Source organism: Phoxinus phoxinus (assembly GCF_949152265.1).
Source record: "Phoxinus phoxinus genome assembly, chromosome: 2".
In the NCBI taxonomy this organism is placed as follows: Eukaryota; Metazoa; Chordata; class Actinopteri; order Cypriniformes; family Leuciscidae; genus Phoxinus; species Phoxinus phoxinus.
In genome coordinates this window covers 33,382,738-33,406,238 of record NC_136877.1, presented here as the reverse complement: position 1 = coordinate 33,406,238, position 23,501 = coordinate 33,382,738, and the positions used below count along the sequence as shown (strand labels likewise).

General features: G+C 45.2%; 2 protein-coding genes across 3 annotated transcripts in view; both read left to right on the top strand.

Moving 5' to 3' along the window:
• The first annotated feature begins 395 nt into the window (after nt 1-395).
• fibinb (fin bud initiation factor b) lies at nt 396-2,857 on the top strand. Its single transcript, XM_079590551.1, has one exon. The coding sequence runs from the start codon at nt 699-701 to the stop codon at nt 1,323-1,325; it is 627 nt and encodes a 208-aa protein (XP_079446677.1). The 5' UTR covers nt 396-698; the 3' UTR covers nt 1,326-2,857.
• A 1,659-nt stretch (nt 2,858-4,516) lies between these two features.
• The window catches only part of bbox1 (butyrobetaine (gamma), 2-oxoglutarate dioxygenase (gamma-butyrobetaine hydroxylase) 1), a 40,678-nt gene continuing 21,693 nt past the window's right edge, over nt 4,517-23,501 (top strand). Inside the window, exons 1-4 of one of the 2 annotated variants that reach the window (XM_079586224.1) lie at nt 4,517-4,725; nt 5,194-5,258; nt 6,459-6,842; nt 7,338-7,452. In XM_079586224.1, coding sequence (XP_079442350.1) covers nt 6,486-6,842; nt 7,338-7,452 — 472 coding nt within the window. In that variant the 5' untranslated portion in view covers nt 4,517-4,725; nt 5,194-5,258; nt 6,459-6,485. The remainder of the gene's footprint in view (nt 4,726-5,193; nt 5,259-6,458; nt 6,843-7,337; nt 7,453-23,501) is intronic. The other variant, XM_079586225.1, reaches the window with a different exon arrangement.

The window sequence follows — 23,501 nt, the reverse complement described above, 5'->3', positions numbered from 1 at the left end:
CCTACTGTGTAATGATTATAGCCAGTTGTTTTTAATAAAAAGAGAGTAGCCTGCATACATAATGTAATAATAAAATTATCCATAATTTATTAAAAAATAAAAAATAAAAAGGTTTGCATCGTTGTTTTAAAACCATAATGTTTGTCTTCTTCATTAACTTATATGTTAAATATATTATATGTTTAATATATACATTGTCTTGTATCATTCTATCATTTTTTATTAAATGTGTATGAGTTTAGCCTGGTCCAGTCTAATTCTAATGTGTATTTTGTAGCTTTCAGGGGCTTTTAAAACTAATGCAAACTCGAGTTCCTTTAATGACAGCCCCTGTAATGTGTGCTGCCTTTTAAGTGAAGGAGTGACGGGCTTGTAATTTGAGAGTCTGACCGGGGGTATTATTACCTAAACCAGCACAGAGTCTGAACGGTCCAGATGTTGAAACAGACACAAGGAAGGACACGGCGAGGGTGTATGTGGTTCACGCCTGTTGATTTCACCAAAGACCACAGGAAAGGGCACTGGAAAGTTGCATTCCCAAAGTGCGGACGTTTTTGTGTGATTTAGCTGTTTCGTGTCGGGATTACTCGGCATTTCACGCTCTGGACATGCGTGGGGCTGGAGAAGGGGGGCTTGTGTAAAGTTTGAAGAGCAGCAGAGCTGAAGGTACTATTGACTGTGATAAGGCAGAGGTGGGTATGATGGCTTCCCCTCTGTTCATACTGATAGCCTGCCTGGTCTCATTGCGTCTCGGAGGAGCTTTCTTTTCGGGACCCCTCCACCCGGAGATGTCCAACGGCACTTTTCATCATTATTTCGTGCCGGACGGTTATTATGAAGATAACGACGATCCCGAGAAATGCCAGATGTTGTTCAAAATGACCGACAATCGCAAATGCACCCTGGACGAGGACCAGGACTCAGTGATCCGGGACGATTTCACCATCATCAAGCGGCACATCGAGGACGCGGCGCGTGTGCTCGAGGGCATCGGGAAGAGCATCTCCTTCGACCTGGACGGAGAAGACAGCTATGGGAAATATCTGAGACGGGAGACGACCCAGATCACCGAGGCGTTTTCCAACTCCGAGAAGTCTCTGCTGGAGCTGGAGGTGAAATTCAAACAGAGTCAGGAAAACGAGCTGAAAGAGGAGCACAAGATCAGCGACGACTTCCTCAACATGATCGTGCACACGCGCGACGTGTTGAAGGAGACACTGGACATCTCGCTGGGACTGAAGGACAAGCACGAGCTGTTGTCACTCATCATCCGGAGTCACGGGACCCGGCTAAGCCGCCTGAAGAACGACTATATGAAGGTGTAGAGACTGTTTGTCTACCTTCAGTACGCAGGCAAATCTCAATCTGTCTATGTATGGCAAGGCGTTTTAACATTCATTTCTTAAAATTAACTAGTAGCCTACTGTAGGCCTATGTAAGCCTACTTGTACTTATTTTTAGGCTAAATGACTAATCCCACCAACTGTTATCTTTTGAGTTTGAATAGTAAACCATTCATTATGGTTATTAAAAAGTCTCATACAGTAACTATCGAAATAGTCCTGCTTTATTTGTAGCCTACCTAGGCTACTGTAGCTACTGTATTTATTCATAAATGCCTATTTCTGAGACACGATCAGTAGGCCTATATGCTACACACGTACACTACAGAGCAAACACTGGTCTAATAAATAGGTCACAGTTTGTATTTAATTATTAGCGTATGAATAGTTACAAGAACAAGCGGAATAGTTATTAAAGGGACAGCAAAAAATGGAACACAGACTAGTCAGAAGTGAAAAGTGGATGTCCACAGAACCACAGATCCCTGTAAAATTCACTGGAGGAAAAATAGGAACATTTTCAGAATAGTCACTATAGCGATAGTAATTAGCAGAAAATAATTAATAGATGTACAATTTATTAGTAACTAAAAATAAGTACTAGTAACAAAAATATAGGCTACTACTCATTTTTAAGGAATAGATGTTTTTTCTATGTAGCTACTTGGCAAAAATGATGCAGCTATATTGTGCAATAAATGAAAGCCAGTATTCACTTAATAGCAGCAATCATACATGATGGACAGCCATTAAATGCTTTAAACTTGGCAATATTACTGCCATTGAGTATTTAATAACATCTGCAGCTTATTGTAATATGACTGGAATCTCAGTCTAACCAATATGGAGGTTTTACCTCTAAGAGGAGACATACAAAACACTGAGTTAGATTCAGTGAAAGGTTTCTCACTATTTTCTCAGATAATAATGATGTCTGTGTTTGTGGAAACATTTGCTCATTTGCATTGGCATTACTTAAATGTTTCTTTCATAGAAAATTCATGTTGGCTAAACAGAAGGAATATAGTTTTCATTGTACAAATGTTAGCTGTCATAATCATATTTACATTCGCATGTACATGGAATAGTTTTTTCAACATTCAATCTGACAATCCTCCAAAAGATATATGGCATGAGCATAATTAAAAACATAAATTGTATTATTATTGCTTTCTATGATATATTCGGAGGAACACATTTGCTCTTCCTTGTACATGTTATGTTTTGTGTGCCCTAAGAAATCTCTATATTTTATAACAAGCTTTTATAATATTAGTGTTTATATTTATGAAAAAGCTTAACAGTATTCATTTTATGAAACTGTGTGTGTTGCATCAAGTATTCTTGTAATCCTCTGAGAAGTAATGGGAAAAAAAACATCTGGGATGACATATTCCAGACAAACCAAGATGACTGCGGGCAGGAATATTGGACATAAAGCGTTCTAATGTGTAGTTCCATTCCTGAGATATATGTTGTGTATATTCCTTTTTGTAATAAAAATCTTCAAGGTAGTTTGTGTGTGTGTGCTAGGAAACACATTGTTTTCAAAAACATAACAGGTCAAAAAAGATTGCAAGAAATTGTTCACAGAAAATAGAAAATTCAGTTACTCACCTTGTTGTTCCAAGTCTGTGACTTCTTTCATATATGAACGGATCTTTCTTTCTTATTCACAAAAATTATTAATTCTCAAATTGGACTGATCTGGTTTTCAAGACTGACTCAATGATCCAGTTAATGGCTTACTGGAGAAGGAGATTGTCAGTGAATTATGAATTTTGGTCTCTTTTGCAAATCTATATTTTGTGTGCCATATTTATGATATATTTATGGTGTTTTTGAGTTTATTTTAAGTATTTTAAGCTCTCCAAAATAATTCATTTGTCATACTATTTAGAGTCCTTACAACTTTTAATTTGTCAATTAACAATATTATATTAAGATGAATTAGACAATATTCAGAAATACAATCTTTTTTTGCCACAAACTATGTGATAGGCTAAATGAATTTGAATGCACCGTTTGATGCAGAACTATTAAAGAATTAGCAGTAGGCACACAGGTCTCACTTTACTAATGTTAAAAGAGCTGTTGCATGAGTTCTCCTCATAAGCATGCATTACAACACAGCCAGAGATTGGAAACTGTTGCTAGTGGGGGATCTTTCAATTTGCATGTGTGTGTGTGTGTGTGTGTGTGTGTGTGTGTGTGTGTGTGTGTGTGTGTGTGTGTGTGTGTGTGTGTGTGCTCTTGTTTATGTGATTTATGAGGACACATATTTGTATAATGACATGTGTATTACACCGGTATTACAACTTAAACGTGGTTTATGAGGACATGTCACGAGTCCTCATAATTCAAATAGCTTAAAAAAAAAAAAGTTTTATAAAAAAATGTAAAAATGCAGAATGTTTCCTGTGATGGTTTAGGGATAGGGGCAGTGCAATGGGATAATATACAGTTTGTACAGTATAAAAACCATTAAGCCTATGGAATGGCCTCACAAGTATAGCAAAAACCATTACGCCTAATGTCCTCACAAGTACAGCAGTGTGTGTGTGTGTGTGTGTGTGTGTGTGTGTGTGTGTGTGTGTGTGTGTGTGTGTGTGTGTGTGTGTGTGTGTGTGTGTGTGTGTGTGTGTGCGTGCGTGTGTGTGTAAATCAAAGTGGCAAAGTGGCAATCAAGCATTACCAAAGATGTGCTAATCCAATAATCTTCTAAAAAGAGACCTGGGTTAAAATCCAGTGTTCAGGCATCACAGCTGCACAGCATGTCTGTTTGTGACTTGTGTAGCCTACAGTGGATATAAAAACGTTAGGCCCCCCCCCCCCCCTTTTTTTTGCAGTTATTTTTTTCTCTGAATATCAGTTTGGTTTTCATAGGCATTCCAGAGGTTGTAAAAAAGGTGCAAAAGTTCTGATATGATTTATATTTGTAAATAAAATGACATTAAAAAAAGTTGATTCAACATTATTGTGTAATCAAAAAAACTAAATCATTAGCTTGTCTTCAAATAACCTTACTTTAGGCTACTGTAGCCTATATATATGTTTACAAATGTGTGGGGTTAGGCCTAAATATTAATTTAAATATGTATAATTGCCCAATCCACATGCATAGCTCCAATAAAATGCCGTTTCAAAAACAAGTATTGAAAAGAACAGTTGTCGAGCGAAGCCGCACGTCATTTTGGCCAAGAGTCAGGTCCAGTGCAGCGCACACACACATCATGATGATTCCAGTGAGTGTGTGTGCAGCAGCAGCAGCCCTAGTGCATGTGAACCTTCACCCACTTCCAGCTCATTGAGTTCTCACGCTTCTCAGCACTAGGCTATATAAGGCTGAAATAACCGCGGCTACATTACCCACGTCTTCACGGTAAGTGCCATATGCTGTTTGTATTTTTCTCTCATTTCTCATCAAATTTAAATAACGAAAATGAATATGGTAGCTGAATTCTATGTAATAACATGTAAGTATCATGTTTGATTAACGTTAATGAAAGAAACATCGATAGCATTGTTGTGTTTATTAGGCTACGCGTCTAACTCGTGACTAACTAATGGCCCGTGTAATATTTCAAGAATTAGTAGCCTACCTGTAGGGTAACTTAGATACCTTTTATCAGTTGCTTGCTTCACTGTTTACTAAAAAACGCTAGAAAGAGGATGAGTGCTAAAATACCCGGAAATAACAAAGGCAGATACATATTTAGCTATCAAGTCTAAATAAAGACAATACATTTTGAAGTTAGTTTGATTTATGTTCCATGGCAACTATAATGTGTGTGTGTGTGTGTGTGTACACGTTCTGTCGTAACGCTGGAGGCAATGTGTTTGTTTGCAGGGGCAAATGGAGTGGTGACCTTTCACCTACTTCCGTGTTCCCCGCGACAGGTCACATGAGCTAAGGTGCTTGCACATTACATAACCAATGCTCAAAGGTCTGCAGCTGTTTACGATACACGGAACATATTGTTTATTATATTTATTTTATCATGGACCCACAAATGTGATTATTGCATTGCTGCCTGATAGACAACCTAGGTCTATGTATTTTCATGTATAAAATCCCATTCGTGGTAAGTGTTATATTATAAAGATAATATGGTATTTGTAAAGCCAAAAATACTTACTTTGTATTAAAATTACTGTGTATTATTATACAGTATTAGAATATGTAGCCTAATGTTAGGTGGATAAATCTCACAAGAAACCACAGCTGTCAACAGAATAAAAAACTTGGGATTAATGGATTAACATGATTTATAATTTGACATTCTAAATTTACATAAAACTATTTTTTGTTTTTATTATTGTCTGGGTTATGAAACGCAGCATAAATGTAGCCTTGAGTGTTTCTTTGAAGTGGTCCACATGAAAGAGTCAAATTCTTCTTACTAGTGCAAGTAAAGGTGAAGTGCAGAGTTCAGTACATTGATTAATGATTAGTGTGGCAGTGCTAAAGTCATCAAGTCACCTTCGCTCGCTTTAATCTTGGTTTCTTTGATGTAATACTGTGTATTTATATTGTATTTAGTGCTGTCATAGAGAAGCGCCCTGACAGCCATTCAGATAAGTCAGATCTGGATGATGTAATTGCAGTAATCAATCAAGAGCTGGCTCAGCTTTTGGACGGTCAGACCAACAGCACAATAAACTGTCAGTCACCTGGCTTCTGTTTACATTTATTTTTATATTTAAGTACCGTTCATATGTTTTGGACCAGTAAGATGTTTACTTTAAACAAATTAATACTTGTATTTAACAAGGATGCATTAAAATGATCAAAAGTGACCGTAAAAGACATTTATAATGTTACAAAACATTTTTTTTTACATAATTGCTGTTGTTTTACTTTCAATAAAAAAAAATAAAAAAAATATTTTTTTAAATTGAAGTAATATTTGATCAAATAAATATAGCCTTGATGAACTTGATGAACTTTCAAAATATGATTCTTAAGACACACCTTTGGCACACCTGTGCATCAATCATATTCATTGTTTACAACCGTACGCTCTGCTCTGGTGAATCATTATTGGATACAAGAGGATGTGAAGGGGTGTGGATGTTATATGAACACAATAACCTCATACTTTCTGTGTTCAGACTAGCAGCAGCAACTCACGAATCAGGATGTTGTCCTCTCTTACTCGCTGGGTGTCCAGAGGTGCTTTCCAGGCTCTTAAAGGGACACGCAGTCGTCCTCAACTGATCAAGACGCCTCATATTGGGAATCAGACACTGGCAGCGGCTCCTCTGCCCTTCACTGGGGGCAGTCTCGGAGTGAGGCAGGCCCGGGCACTGGATCAGGAGAGACTACTGCAGATCGATTGGGATGATGGGAGTTGTAGTTTGTATCCGTTCACCTGGCTGAGGGATAACTGCCAGTGTCCTCTCTGCACGCTGCAGTCAGCGCAAGCACGCAGGCTGCTGATGTCAGATCTGGACGTGCACACCGGAATGGACCAAGTACAGCTGATGGACAATAAGGTTGGTCTTGGTGAGCAAAGCTTAAAGGGATAATTCATCCTAAATAGAAATTTGTGATAATTTAGTAATCATGTCATTTCAAATGGGAATAAAGATGTTCTGCTGAATGTTCTGTAAAAAGATGATACAGAATGTCCACACTGCTCCTTTGACTATAACGAAAGTAGATGGGGACTAAAGCTGCTGCATTCCATAAGCATACATTAAAGGTAGTCCTTATTTGTGCTGTTTTCCGGGTTTATTCACTGCTAATCTTCCCATCAACTGAAGTGCTTTTTTTGTCAGTTTTTGTGAGTAAATGAGAACATTGACCAAATAGCTCTTTATAGTAAAAAAAAGGGTTATTTTACACTAAGAAAAAATGGTTCTTTTAAGAACTGATCAAAACCCCCTTATGGAACCTTTATTTTTACGTATGCTGGTCTTTTTAACCAAGTTTAAATATAAGTCATAGTCCAATAGTCCTTAAACCTGTTTTTACGAAACTCATTGTAGGTGTCCATAACTTGGCCTGATCAGCACAGTAGTGAGTTTGATCCTGACTGGCTGAAGAAACGGTGTTTTTCCTCTGAGGCAAGACAGGCTCTGCAAGAGGAGCTCTTCCTTAATGGTGAGTTCAGCATTATATTTGTCTTTGTTGCCTTAATCTTTGTATTAGACATCTCTATTCACCTACAGTATATAAATCTCTAATCTTTCTATGGTTTATAATGTATGGCCATTATTATTTTTTCATATACCAGATTGAAGTTTATCTACTTTTCTGATTAGCAATACTAGGATTGAATTAATGCAGAAAGTAACTTTTTTTTTTTTATTACAAATAAAATATAAAAAACAAGATACAGATACTACTACTCATAAAAGTATAAACACAAATATAGAAAACATACTCAGGAATACAATAGCAACAAATAACATAAATATGGATACACACACACACACACACACACACACACACACTTTGAAAAGGCTCTATGCACGAACGCTGCTGATGTATTTCCGGTAGAATCTCAGCCAGCGTCTTTACTTCCGAATAGCGCGTTCTATAGCAAAGTGTATAGTGGCAAAACTTTCATAAAATGAATTGTGATTAATTTTAATTGTGATTAAATTATGTTTTATGTAACAAAGTTCGGGAGGAGCAGGTTCAGATAATTAACCCGAATAGCACAAGTGGAGATCAATCAGTAATCCACTCAATGACAAGGTATAAATACACAGCAGACCTACCTCTGTTCATTGACAGTTTATCAGCATCCCTCCTCCACCCCATCTCCTCACTTCTAGTTCCATCTACTCTTACCACAACTGGGGGGAGTACTCTGGGGTCGGGCCGAACTCCGAGCTCGGAGCCCTCCCCCCGGACAGCACGCCAAATACGCATAACCTTTATTGTATTAATTTTATGTAGATGTGAACTCGTGAAATTAATAGAAACTGATTCGCTAGTCGGATTTCGCACGATATGAGAGAATACTCACCCTCAAAGTTGTCAATGTAGCTCGAAATATAGAATTTAAAGCCCTTCTCTTTCTTACTCTTAGGTGTGACAGCTAACTGCCTCACAATATTGTAAACATCATTCACGTTAACCGCTGGAAGTTCTTGTAAACAGAGAGTATAATTTGCCATTATCTCCACCTAATGCAAAAGCGGCTTCCGACGCAGCACCGGATGAACTGTAACTGGGCGGGCTGAGACAAAACGCGGAAGCGATCGTGCATAGAGCCTATTGAAATAACAAATTTGCTTAATGCTTTCAGTTTCATTTTCTAAAATGAAATGAATACTGAATGGGTTTTGTTTTTGATTTAGACAATTTTTAGGATAGCTTCATATAAAGTTGAAATGCACTCATGTAGGCTAATATTTGTGCATTATTTGAATTAATCTGTGGCACGTGTGGTCTGGACCGCAGTTACTTTTGTAGTGTCTCCCCAGAATCACCCCTGAGTGGAAAGACTTTTTCCACTTCCTGCCACATGGAATAGAGATTTAAGACCATTTGAGAAGAGTGAGCTGTTGTGCTTCTACACTGCTCTTGAGGGATGTCGTGGTTGAAGCAGCCTGAGCAATGTGTCTGCCAGAACAAGCATCCTGCACATATTTGCATGTCTTGAGGTTTTAAGATTAGATTTTCAAAATGAATGCATGTCAGTGGGGCTTTAAAAACAGATTCTGCTCACCACAAATGTTGTTTAGTTTTACAGATATTACTGTTGTTTTCAACCTTGTGATTTTCTCTCTAAAGTTTAGGAAATTATGCTGCCGTTTAGTTTAAAGGCACAAAAGGCATCCCCTCGTGCCCCCTAAAACTGTGAAAGACAACCAATAAATGTCCACGGTTTAAAGCACAGACTACACATCACAAGTGTCTGCTTCTAGCTGAGGTGTAAAACACACAAGGTTTGCATGTGTTTAACAAAGCTCCTTAACTGGCACATAATATGACGGTTCTGCCACTTGTTTTAAGACCTCCCATATAAACGTGCTTCAATCTGCCTGAAAGAGGCATGTAAAGCACACACCTTGCTATAATATGACTGTCTCGGGCAGTAATCTGGCTTTAGCCATTTCCTGGCTGGTTAGCACCAGTTGTAGACAACTATGGTGTTTCTTGAGCATGAAATCAGCAGATTAGAATGATTTCTGAAGGATCATGTGACACTGAAGACTGATGATGCTGAAAATTCAGCTTTGCCATCACATGAAAATTACATTTTAAAATATTCAAATGGAAAACAGCTATTTTAAATGATAATAAAGTATATATTTTTATACACGCATTGATTGTGTGTTTGGGGTCAGATTTTTTTATGGTTTTTAAAAGAAGTCTCTTGTGCTTAATGAGGTTACAGTATATACTGTAAGAGGTTAGAGAGAATAGGTAATTAGGCTCATTAATAATGTCATTATGATAAAGCCTTTCAATTATTGTTTCTAGCTTTTAAGCATTTTCTTTTTCTTGAAAGTATACAGCTCACAGTAGGATTTTTATGCCCCAGTGAACTGAATTACTTGAAGGAGTTTTCTAGTGTTGATGTTTAGTGTCCCATTTACAAGAGGGCACAAGTGTGCTTTACTGCGGTTACAACATGTCCTGGTTCGGATGACATCATGCATGCCATGACATCATGATCCTTCAGAGCACTAAGACTGCATTGTTCTCATCTAAATACAAAATAGCAAAACCGTCACATATCTGCATCAGATCAAAAACAGTTCACCCTTCCCACACAGAAAAAGACCACACTGACACACACCAAAGATTAAGATGACTTAAATAACAGTTGAAGTCGTTTAAAACCTTATTTTTCCAAATGGTTTATGGAAAACTAATCGCTTGACTCAAATGGGGTGTCTTACTTAATTTATTTGAGAAGCGCATAGGAACTGAAGCGCATAGGATGCTGCGCATATGCAATTTGAGCTATTCAAATCATTTAAATCCATTTTCCAAACCCCGTTTGAAAATGATTGCTGTAAGTGGTTTGTACTCTGGCTGTGAGCTTCTGTCTGTCCTGTTCTTCGTGAACTCTGCTCTGTGCTGAGCGCTCAGCAGGGACTCTGTTGACAGAGTTTGGCTGGACATAACGGTCTGCCAGCAGCAGCCACGGCTTCACATTACCATAGCTGGAAAACTCACAGAGGCAATGCTGATGGAAACTGTTCAGACACACTTCTTTTCCTGCTTGCCTTTGTGTGCATAAATGTGTTTCCGTCTGTTTTAGAGACTGAAAGGGTCATTGAAAAATAATGTCAATTTTTATTAAAGTGTCTCAGAGGCACCAGCTGGACAGAATGATAACATGATGTTAATCTCGGCTGGCTCTGAAGTCGACATCAGCCCTGCCAGGAAACCATAGTATGTCAGTGAGACCGAGCTTATTGAGCATTACACGCTTATAAGCGCTGAACATTACTGACCTGGACCGACTGAACCACTTCACCCTGGGCCCAGTGCCCAGCTCTCTCGCACTCTCTCTCTCTCTACCAAACTCATTCCAGGGCCTTCATATTAGAGCCTTATATAAGTTGATGAATAGAAAGTTAAAATTAACAGTATTGATTTGAAATTAAAGACGTTTACAATGTTACATGAGATTTCCTTGTTACTAATCAATTTAATGCATTTTTGCTGACAACAGTCAGTTTTTTGATTTTAGTTTTTATTATCGTACTGACCCCATATACTATTAAATGTGACTTCTTAAATTGGGGAACATTACTTCATTGGTAGGAAGTACTTATCTTTTAGTTGTTGGTCTTAAACTATATTGTCTCTGAACTACACTGTGACAATGTATCCAGTGGAACAGTTTTCTAAATTGAGAGAATCTGAAAAGGAGGTGCTGGGCTGAAAAATACTTCCACTGCGTAAAGGTCCAGGCAGTGAATTACAGGCATAATGTGCTTGCAATGCTCACACATGCACACTTCTCTAGAGGCCGTCTGTGGAAGTAGACATAAGAACCAGAGTTTTCCAGCAGTATTCCTTCACAGTCAAACATGCAGGCCCTCACACAGTGTTCTGACCAATGTGTTCTGGCCTCAACCCTGACACGCACACACACACTCACAATCCTTCATTATGTGAAGAAAGAGTAGTGATGGTTATACAGTGTGAAGTTTCTATCATGTGTTTATTTGCATTGTAAATCAGGGTGCTTGGAGAATGAGTAACAGAGATAGGAAAGATAGAGAGAAACATGTTTAGCTTGGGAAAGATTTGAGCTACTTTTTGAGTAATGCTGACATCATTCCTGCATACTAATGTAGACTTGAGTCATTGTTGACTGCTTTGTAATTTGCCACTGGACCTTCCAATGCAGAATTTCCCAAATGGAGGTTCGTGGTAGCCAGGAAATCCAGACCTAAATCGGAAAGATTCATGATCTGGTGTTGATTAATGAAAATCGGCCAGCTCGAAGGGCGGCACCAAGCATGCATTTGAAAATGTCACTGCATGCAATTGGCTAATACTACGACCAATCACAATAATACACGGGGTGATGTATCACTAAGCCCCATCAAAGGGGGTAATCCCAAGGTGGTAATCCATCCACCGGAAACTGAAGCCTCCGCGAGCGCCGCCATTGTAGCAGAACTTCACCTGCTGTTAGCATTCCATTGACTCCCATTCATTTTGGCGTCACTTTGACAGTGAATAACTTTACATCTGAGGCGTTTAAAGACTCCATTTGTCCATTATTTATTTCTAAAGAAACTCGACAATGTATAAAAGGCTCCATTACCTTGTACCTTACGTTATGGCCCTGTAGAAGCCGTTTTTGTAAAAAATAGGCTAACGATTGCGTCATAATCACGAGACTCTCTGTCGCACTGTAGAGAGATTACGTATAGACCGGCGGAGAAGCTCATGGAAAATCGGGCGGACGTGGAGGCATAAAGTCCGATAAAGTCAAGGGAGAAGCCCATAGAGAGTGATAAAGTTGATCCTGCTGCTAGCTCATGGACAGCTAATGCTCACGCTCTCCGTCTCTGCGAGATTCGGAAGGGAATGATTCAGATTTCTCTCGGCACAGCTACTAGAAGACTGAAAACTGTCAGACACGTTGCTCACGTCGTCAAGCTCAGTTTGTATGGCGGGCCGGAAGGTCCAAAAATAGGACTAATGATTTGTCGTGGGAAGTCACTTTACTATAGCCACTAGCTACCGACTTTCCCAATGATAGGCCAGCGGTGGATCTGTATACACAGCGAGCGACTCACTTTCCTCACACAGCGAGCGACTCACTCTCCTCACACAGCGAGCGACTCACTTTCCTCACGCAGCGAGCGACTCACTTTCCTCACGCAGCGGGCGACTCACTTTCCTCACACAGCGAGCGACTCACTCTCCTCACACAGCGAGCGACTCACTTTCCTCACACAGCGGGCGACTCACTTTCCTCACACAGCGAGCGACTCACTTTCCTCACACAGCGAGCGACTCACTTTCCTCACACAGCGGGCGACTCACTTTCCTCACACAGCGGGCGACTCACTTTCCTCACACAGCGAGCGACTCACTCTCCTCACACAGCGAGCGACTCACTTTCCTCACGCAGCGGGCGACTCACTTTCCTCACACAGCGAGCGACTCACTTTCCTCACACAGCGAGCGACTCACTTTCCTCACACAGCGAGCGACTCACTTTCCTCACACAGCGAGCGACTCACTCTCCTCACGCAGCGAGCGACTCACTTTCCTCACACAGCGAGCGACTCACTTTCCTCACACAGCGAGCGACTCACTCTCCTCACGCAGCGAGCGACTCACTTTCCTCACGCAGCGGGCGACTCACTTTCCTCACACAGCGAGCGACTCACTTTCCTCACACAGCGAGCGACTCACTTTCCTCACACAGCGAGCGACTCACTCTCCTCACACAGCGAGCGACTCACTCTCCTCACACAGCGAGCGACTCACTCTCCTCACACAGCGAGCGACTCACTCTCCTCACACAGCGAGCGACTCACTCTCCTCACGCAGCGAGCGACTCACTTTCCTCACGCAGAGGGCGACTCACTTTCCTCAGAGCGAGTCATGTTGGCCTAATATTATAATAAAATCATACCCTTTTCAAATACTGTGGTGGTGCAAAATACTTTATAAAGGTAAAAAAAAGCAATTAGAATAATTTTAAGGTTATTGGTTCAGAATAAATTACGTTTACAACACAAATGTAACACTTTTTTAAAGGCAGCAATTTGTATAAAATACATTTTTGTTTTATTTTGTATTAGTGATTATAATTTGCGCGTCCATTTATTGACGTCTGAGTCGATCTCATTTGAGTGTATTCGGCAATTTGCTTAACGTGGAATTAAACGCGTTGAGTTTATATTCTGAGCTCATCAGATTTTGTTGTACATAGGCCTATACTATTATTATTCACTGTGTTTGGTCTGTTAGTAAACATGTTAAGGTTTGTATTCATTTCGATTTGCCACTAGAGGGCAGAATAAGACCGTGAATTAAAGAACGCATTGTAGTTATATTGACCTACTGTTTTCATAACACTGGATATTCTACTAATTTATACTTTTCTAAAACGTTGCATAAATGGCAAATAACTTATTTGGCAATTACACATAGTTTTGTGCTAGTTTTGTCAGTATTGCTCTTTCAGACAGCTTTATAGTTTATCTATTAGATTTGGTTTATTGGTTAACTTTACACAACTCAATCGCAAATAGCCTATTTTGCTTCATGTGCTTGGTCATTATTGGCCAGATCAGAAACTATGTTTTACTTGATTTGGCTTGCACTGCCGTATACCACTACTGCGGCTGTTATCATTTGTATTATTATTAGAGTAATTACGTAATTAATTGCCATTAATATGCAACGTTTTAGAAAAGTATAAATTAGTATAATATCCAGTGTTATGAAAACAGTAGGTCAATATAACGTACTCGGTTACTTACGTAACCTCGGTTCTCTCTAGAAGAGGGAACGAGTACTGCGTACTGAAAGTACGCACCGGGTAAAGTCTCTTTGCTCGAGATATTGAAGCCAAAATTTATCCTTAAATTTCCATATCTTGTAAACGCAGTGCAGCAGCAGTCAGACCTAGAGCGGGCAATCTAGCAAGCTCATTGGCTGCTCCGCGGCAACTGCTGCAGCCTACCACTGAGCCCCTGGCGTGACGTCACGCCCAATGAGGACGCTTCGCGCCCTCACGCGGCCAAGCCCGCCAAAATGGGAGTGGCTTAGCGTATATAAGGGGCAGTTCAGGCTGCTAACACTCGATTTTGATCGCTGAAGCGAAATGAGCTCGAAGCGCGACACGGCAGGGAACGCAGTACTCGTTCCCTCTTCTAGAGAGAACCGAGGTTACGTAAGTAACCGAGTACGTTCTCTTACGAGAGGTTCTCTCGTACTGCGTACTGAAAGTACGCACCGGGAACCCCTTGTAAACGCCGTGTGCGCTTAAGCAGTCACTATATGAATCCCAGGGGGGAACGCCCCGGGGGACATGGATAAGTGAAATTAGGTGGCCAACAGAGTGGGCTCGCACCTGTACATAAGCACTATATGAGGGGATATACATACAGAGCGGCACTGCCGGTCTTATATTTGAACACATCTACCCTTGTAGCGCAGTTCACAAGTGAGTCGCTAGGACTTTTTTTTTTTTTTTTTTTAGACTGAAAGGAGTCTAGCCTGCAAGGCGGGGACTTCTAGGTTGTAGAACCTAACAAATGTAGACGGGGAGGCCCAGCCTGCCGCCGTACAAATGTCATGAATAGAAATCCCGCTGGACCAAGCCCACGACGAGGCCATGCCTCTGGTGGAATGAGCCCTAACGCCCAAGGGGCATTGCAGGTCTTTTGACGCGTAAGCCGCAGCAATAGCGTCCACTATCCATCTGGATAGGCTGTGTTTCGAGGCGGCGAGACCTTTGGTGCGCCCACCGAACGAAACAAAAAGCTGCTCCGAGCGCCTGAAGGCGGCGGAGCGCGTGACGTAAATTCTCAGTGCTCTGACAGGACAAAGGAGGTTCGTATCGACCTCGTTGTCTGATGCCGGCAAAGCTGAGAGCGAAATGATCTGTGCTCTGAACGGGGTACCGATCGCTTTGGGGACATAACCATGTCTCGGTTTAAGGATGACTTTAGAGTCATTAGGTCCAAACTCGAGGCACGTAGCACTCACAGAGAGCGCGTGCAAGTCACCCACACGTTTAACTGATGCAAGAGCGATCAGAAACACGGTTTTGAGCGCGAGGTACTTCAAATCCACAGAGTGAAGCGGTTCGAAGGGATGTGCTTTCAGGGCCTCTAGGACCAGGGAAAGATCCCAGAAAGGAACCGAGGGGGGCCGTGGGGGATTCATCCTCCTGGCTCCTCTAAGGAAGCGGATGATGAGCTCATTCCTTCCTATCGCCTGGCCGAGCGTCGACTCGGCGAACGCTGCGATGGCCGCGACATATACTTTGAGCGTGGAAGGGGACCTGCCCCTTTCCAACATCTCTTGAAGGAAGCAAAGCACCCACGAGACTCCGCACGTTTGAGGCTGTAAGCCCTTGTCCGTGCACCATTTAGTAAACACCGACCATTTAGACGCATAAAGCCGCCTGGTAGAGGGAGCTCTAGATTGCGTGATCGTGTTCACGACCCCTTCTGGCAAAACAACGGGTACCCATTGATTATCCATGCATGCAGAGACCATAGCTCTGGATGAGGATGCCAAATCGATCCGCCGGCTTGGGAAAGGAGGTCTTTCCTCACCGGGATCGGCCATGGGGCTGAGTCTGACAGCCGCACCAACTCCGAGAACCATATCTGGTTCTCCCATCGGGGGGCTATGAGGAGCACCGAGTGACGCATTTCCCTGATTCTCTTGATTACTTGTGGTAACAATGAGACCGGAGGGAACGCGTATAACGGGCATCTGGGCCATGTCTGGGCCAGAGCGTCCTCGTTCTTCGAAAAGAACCTTAGGCAATGGGCGTTGTCTGTCGACGCGAATAGGTCGACTTCCGCCTTGCCGAAGCGGTGCCACAATAACTGGACTGACTGAGGGTGCAGGGACCATTCCCCGAGGGGAACGTTGTTCCTGGACAGTCTGTCCGGTCCGTCGTTCAGGCGTCCTGGCACATGCGTGGCTCTGAGCGAGCGCACGTGGTGCTGAGCCCAGACGAGGAGGCGTTCCGCCAGATCGCAGAGTGCCCTGGATCTGACACCGCCCTGGCGGTTCACGTACGATACCACAGACATGTTGTCCGTTCGAACCAGTACGTGGTGGCCCCGCAGAAAAGGGAGGAAGTGTTTCACAGTGTACTCGACCGCTATCATCTCCAGACAGTTTATATGGAGGAGCTTCTCCGTGTCTGACCATAGGCCAAAGACCGGTCTGCCCTCGAATATCCCGCCCCAACCGAGGTTGGAAGCGTCCGTCGAGATAACTTTTCGGTACGAGACAGTTCCCATCATAACTCCCCGCTGATACCAGTCGGTCACAAGCCAGGGCTGCAGAGCTGAAACACAGCTCTGAGTCACTCTGATTCGGTAACCGCCGGAAGCCCACGCTCGGTGGTGTACACGAGCGTTGAGCCATCGTTGCAGGGGGCGCATACGCAATAGACCTAGCCGGAGCACTGCTGCGGCTGAGGCCATAAAGCCCAGCAATCTCTGAAACGTTTTCAGGGGAAACACTTTGTCTTTCTGGAAAGATGCGGCCAAACGCTGAACACGGCGCGCGCGCTGTGTTGACAAGCGAGCCGTCATTGCCACTGAGTCGAGCTGTATTCCCAGAAAGGAAGCTGACTGACGGGGCAGCAGTGAGCTCTTGGTCCAATTGACCGTGAGACCCAGGTTTTCCAGATGACTGAGTAGCACAGCTCTGTGAGACACAAGTTCCGCCTCTGATTGTGCTAAAATCAGCCAATCGTCCAGATAGTTCAATATTCGCATCCCCTGACGCCTCAGGGGAGCGAGCGCCGCGTCCATGCACTTCGTAAATGTACGGGGTGCTAAAGACAGGCCGAACGGCAGGACGGTGTACTGATATACCTGACCGTCGAAGGCGAATCTCAAGAATGGCCTGTGACGGGGTATGATCTGAATCTGAAAGTACGCGTCTTTCAGATCGAGAGAAATGAACCAGTCCCTCGGGCGAATTTGCGCGAGGATTTGTCTGGTCGTGATCATTTTGAACGGTCTTTTCATAAGAGCTTTGTTCAAATGTCTCAGATCTAATATAGGTCTGAGCGCTCCGTCCTTCTTGGGCACGAGAAAATAACGGCTGTAAAAGCCTGACTCGCTCATAGAAGGACGTACCGGCTCTATCGCCCCCTTGCATAACAGTTTTGCTATTTCTGCGCGAAGTAGGTGTGCTACTTCTGGGTTCACGCTCGTCACTGTACGGGCTCGGAAGCGCGGGGGACGGCGAGCGAACTGCAGTGTTTAGCCTTGTCTTACAACCTTCAGCACCCATTCTGACACGCCCGGGATAGCTTCCCATGCTTTCGCACGCATAGCTAGGGGCAGAATGGTCTCCGCGTCCTGAGCGCCGCACTGCGCGGGCTCGAGGAACTGAAACGGAGGTATCAGCGCGGCGCGCGCGCCCTCGTTTGCTGAGTAATGCTGCTCGCTGGTTACAGCAGCCTGCCGTTTCGCATTCAGTAACTCGGTCGCTAGGGACGGAGAATAGTCTGTGGCGCGAACAGCGGTGCTTGTGAGCGATATGGGGGGAACAGTGTTCGTCAGTGAGCGCGCGTGCTCGTGAGCACGTGCGGCGCTTATATCTGAAACACGGCCTATTGGCTTTATTAGTTTCGCCCCCCGTGATAACTGTACAGCAGAGCGGACATTTTGTAGGTGTGGGCACTGGGACGTGGGCACAAATCCTACATTTAACACTCGAGCGGCGCGTGCCCGCTTTATATGAGTGGGCTCTGTGACAAACCTGGGGGGCGTGCTTGTGTGTAGGGGTGAACACATTGGAGTGGGCACATTTTCTACACATAGAACACAATCGGCGTGAGCCGTATATACAGACATTACACTCTTTTTGTGATTTATCTGGGTCGCCGTGAAAACGGCGTTTGTGTGTAGGCGAGCGTGTACTGTGAGTGGCTCGTTGGCTGCTAAATACACAACTGCAGTAGCCTTGTTTAAGGGGACTGACAGAGCGGCTAACTTTGATGGCGGTCCGGCGGCGGCGGCGGGACTCGCGCATCTTTTCCTCTTCGCGGTGGCTAGGAGGATTTCGCGGCTTCAGGCTTCAGCACGATCTTCTGTCGCGGTCCCCGGGGGGGAGGCGGTCTGTGACGGCTGTTTGAGCGCGATCGAGGGCGGCCGCCCTGTCGCTGCTGCGAAGCTGATGGAGGCTGCGATGGGCGTTGTTGCGATGAGCTTCGTGCAGGAGGCTGCTGGGAGCGGCCTGCAGCGGAGCTAACGCGTCGTGGGAGGAACAGCTTCATGGCTTGAGACGTTTTCTGTACCTCAGAAAACCTTTCCACGATCCCGGTCACCGCGGGGCCGAAGAGGCCGGCGGGGGAGAGCGGGGCGTTGAGGAACACGGCGCGCTCAGACTCACTCATCTCGGCGAGCGTCAGCCAAAGGTGCCTCTCCGTTACCGTGAGTGAAGCCATGCATCGTCCCATCGCCTGTGCTGCGGATTTCGTGGCGCGGAGGGAAAGATCCGTCGCGCTGCGCAGATCCGTCACGATGTCCTGAACCGGGCGTTTCTCGTCCAAACGGCGGAGGAGTTCAGCCTGGAGGATCTGGAGGACAGCCATAGAATGCAGGGCGGAAGCGGCTTGTCCGGCGGCGGCGAAAGCGCGGCCGACAAGGGCTGAAGTGGTCCTGCAGGCTTTCGACGGGAGGGCAGACTTTGAGCGCCATTTTGGTGATGGCGGGCAAAGATGCACTGCGACCGCCTCTTCCACTGGGGGAATCCGGCTGTAGCCTTTTTCGACGGCTCCGTCCACTTGGGAGAGAGTCGAGGAAGCAGGGGAGCGGAGTCTCGCGGAGAATGGAGCATTCCACGATTTAGAGAGCTCGCTGTGGAGCTCCGGCAGGAAGGGTGCTGACCTAGAGGCAGGCGCTAGGCGGCGGCTAGGTAAAAAGCACCCATCGAGCCTGTTGGGCGCGGGCGCCTCCGGTGGAGACCAGTCCAGGCCCAGTTGGTCGACGGCCATGGTGAGGAGGCGGATGAGTTCGGCGTCCACATTAGACCGGGCCTTGCCAGGTTCCTGCGTCGAAGAGGAGGTGGAGTGTGTAGATCCAGACCACTCTTCACTGTCCGACGCCAGGAGAGAACAGCTGTCGATGGCGTCGTCCCCCGCCTCGTCCCCTGTGTCGACGGCAGTGAGGGCCGAAGCCGTCATCTGCGCGTCGGGAAGGGGGGGCGGTGAAGGGGAACGCGAAGCTCGAGGGGAAGGTTCCGGCGAGCGTTCGCGAGCGACGGGCTCCGGGAGTCTCTGGGCACGGCGCTTCTTCTTCCGCGGGCCACTGGAGAGAGGCGGAGCGACAGCTTCGACGTTGAAGAGGGCGAGTCGAGCCCGCAGGGTCGAAATCGCCATCTCGTCGCACTCGATGCAGCCACCCGTCGAGAGAGCGATGGCTGCGTGGTCTCGGCCCAGGCAGAGAGCGCAGATCACGTGGCGGTCTCCGTCGCTGAGCGCGGTTCGGCACGAACCGCAGGAAAGACGAGGCATTTTTGTACAAACGCCTTTGCTCTTTTAGGACGTGAGTCGCGGCGGCGAGCTCACGGAGAGGTTTGGAAAAGGATACTTTGTCGCCGGATAGCGTAGCTGGCACGGACGGCTGAAGGTGGCGAAGACGGCCGGCTTCCTCAGGCGCTGTCCTAAGCTGGCTGGTCGCTGGATTCGACGGCGGCGGCTTCTCTCGGAGGTCAGCGAAGCGTAGAGCGTCGCTGAAGAGATTAAAATCGAGTGTTAGCAGCCTGAACTGCCCCTTATATACGCTAAGCCACTCCCATTTTGGCGGGCTTGGCCGCGTGAGGGCGCGAAGCGTCCTCATTGGGCGTGACGTCACGCCAGGGGCTCAGTGGTAGGCTGCAGCAGTTGCCGCGGAGCAGCCAATGAGCGCGCTAGATTGCCCGCTCTAGGTCTGACTGCTGCTGCACTGCGTTTACAAGATATGGAAATTTAAGGATAAATTTTGGCTTCAATATCTCGAGCAAAGAGACTTTACCCGGTGCGTACTTTCAGTACGCAGTACGAGAGAACCTCTCGTAAGAGAACTACAATGCGTTCTTTAATTCACGGTCTTATTCTGCCCTCTAGTGGCATATCGAAATGAATACAAACCTTAACATGTTTACTAACAGACCAAACACAGTGAATAATCATAGCCTACTAATAGTATAGGCCTATGTACAACAAAATCTGATGAGCTCAGAATATAAACTCAACGCGTTTAATTCCACGTTAAGCAAATTGCCGAATACACTCAAATGAGATCGACTCAGACGTCAATAAATGGACGCGCAAATTACAATCACTAATACAAAATAAAACAAAAATGTATTTTATACAAATTGCTGCCTTTATAAAGGTAAAAAAAGCAATTAGAATAATTTGAAGGTTATTGGTTCAGAATAAATTACGTTTACAACACAAATGTAACACTTTTTTAAAAGTATTTAGTTATTGCACCACCACAGTATTTGAAAAGGGTATGATTTTATTATAATATTAGGCCAACATGACTCGCTCTGAGGAAAGTGAGTCGGTCGCTGCGTGAGGAAAGTGAGTCGCTCGCTGCGTGAGGAAAGTGAGTCGCTCGCTGCGTGAGGAAAGTGAGTCGCTCGCTGCGTGAGGAAAGTGAGTCGCTCGCTGCGTGAGGAAAGTGAGTCGCTCGCTGCGTGAGGAAAGTGAGTCGCTCGCTGTGTGAGGAAAGTGAGTCGCTCGCTGCGTGAGGAGAGTGAGTCGCTCGCTGTGTGAGGAAAGTGAGTCGCTCGCTGTGTGAGGAAAGTGAGTCGCTCGCTGCGTGAGGAAAGTGAGTCGCCCGCTGCGTGAGGAAACTGAGTCGCTCGCTGCGTGAGGAAAGTGAGTCGCTCGCTGTGTGAGGAAAGTGAGTCGCCCTCTGCGTGAGGAGAGTGAGTCGCTCGCTGTGTGAGGAAAGTGAGTCGCCCGCTGCGTGAGGAAAGTGAGTCGCTCGCTGCGTGAGGAAAGTGAGTCGCTCGCTGCGTGAGGAGAGTGAGTCGCTCGCTGCGTGAGGAGAGTGAGTCGCTCGCTGCGTGAGGAAAGTGAGTCGCTCGCTGCGTGAGGAAAGTGAGTCGCTCGCTGCGTGAGGAGAGTGAGTCGCTCGCTGTGTGAGGAGAGTGAGTCGCTGCTCGCTGCGTGAGGAGAGTGAGTCGCTCGCTGTGTGAGGAAAGTGAGTCGCTCGCTGCGTGAGGAAAGTGAGTCGCCCGCTGCGTGAGGAAACTGAGTCGCTCGCTGCGTGAGGAAAGTGAGTCGCTCGCTGTGTGAGGAAAGTGAGTCGCCCTCTGCGTGAGGAGAGTGAGTCGCTCGCTGTGTGAGGAAAGTGAGTCGCCCGCTGCGTGAGGAAAGTGAGTCGCTCGCTGTGTGAGGAAAGTGAGTCGCTCGCTGCGTGAGGAAAGTGAGTCGCTCGCTGTGTGAGGAAAGTGAGTCGCCCGCTGCGTGAGGAGAGTGAGTCGCTCGCTGTGTGAGGAAAGTGAGTCGCCCTCTGCGTGAGGAGAGTGAGTCGCTCGCTGTGTGAGGAAAGTGAGTCGCCCGCTGCGTGAGGAAAGTGAGTCGCTCGCTGTGTGAGGAAAGTGAGTCGCCCGCTGCGTGAGGAAAGTGAGTCGCTCGCTGCGTGAGGAGAGTGAGTCGCTCGCTGCGTGAGGAGAGTGAGTCGCTCGCTGCGTGAGGAAAGTGAGTCGCTCGCTGCGTGAGGAAAGTGAGTCGCTCGCTGCGTGAGGAGAGTGAGTCGCTCGCTGTGTGAGGAGAGTGAGTCGCTGCTCGCTGCGTGAGGAGAGTGAGTCGCTCGCTGTGTGAGGAAAGTGAGTCGCTCGCTGTGTATACAGATCCACCGCTGGCCTATCATTGGGAAAGTCGGTAGCTAGTGGCTATAGTAAAGTGACTTCCCACGACAAATCATTAGTCCTATTTTTGGACCTTCCGGCCCGCCATAAGTTTGAGCCTGCGCAGTACGCCTGGCGATCAGGAAGTAAGTGCTTCAAATGGGCTTCACTTTTCTCCGTTGAAGTCTATGGGGTCGCTGTGTCCATCTTATATACTGTCTATGAGCCCCATACATACACTTAGCTACCAGCGGAGCATTCGGATCATTTTACTGACTCGGATCTTTGAATCTCGTTCAGCTAAATGAACTAATCTTTTTTAGAGTAATTTCGTTCATTTCAGCATAACATAATTAAAATGTCATGTTAAATAGCCCAACACATCTAGTATTTAGGAAAATGTTGATTACATTTGAAAAGTTGGGTCCAACTTAAGTTCAGGCTATTGCAGTCTGTTAATTCACCTCACCTCCTGATCCACGGCGTTCTTTCTTTTGCAACTTCAAATTTATCACGTCTACTCTGTTCCCCGCCTCTCGTGTCTGTCTTCAGGTTCAAACTTGAGCGGAGCTAACTGGTAGATTATACTTTTGCCGTATCCGGTCGGCAAAACTACAAAAACGTATTTCTTGCAAAGGAGCGATTCGAGCGCCGTCTTCTGTTCCTCTTTTAGAGAAAAAGGCAAGTCTAATCTTTCATTGTAGCGCCCAAAGCCGTTTCAAACAACTGGTGTCCATCCATACGCAAGAGGTCCTCGCTGCAGCCTGTAGCACGATGACGTAGCTGGATGGTCCAATACGTAGTGGACTCTGTTACGCGCATGCGCGGTGGTGTGTTTTGGTGACGGAAACAATCACACGTGCTTTGATCTTCCAAGAAGAATAAAGTTAATATATAAATGGTCACTTGAATATGCAAGCTCTTTTCCGCCATAGAATAAAACATTTAAAAAAATAATTGAGACTTTTTTTATCTCACAATTGCGAGTTTACATTTAGCATACTGACTTTATTTCTATATAAAGTCAGAATTGCGTGAAATAAAGTCTCAATTGCGTGTTATAAAGTCAGAATTGCGAGATATAAAGTCAGAATTGCGTGTTATAAAGTCAGAATTGCGAGATATAAAGTCAGAATTGGGTGTTATAA

What these genes read in the sequence shown, in the direction of transcription:
- fibinb (XM_079590551.1), top strand. Translation starts at nt 699, where the DNA reads ATGATGGCTTCCCCTCTGTTCATACTGATAGCCTGCCTGGTCTCATTG.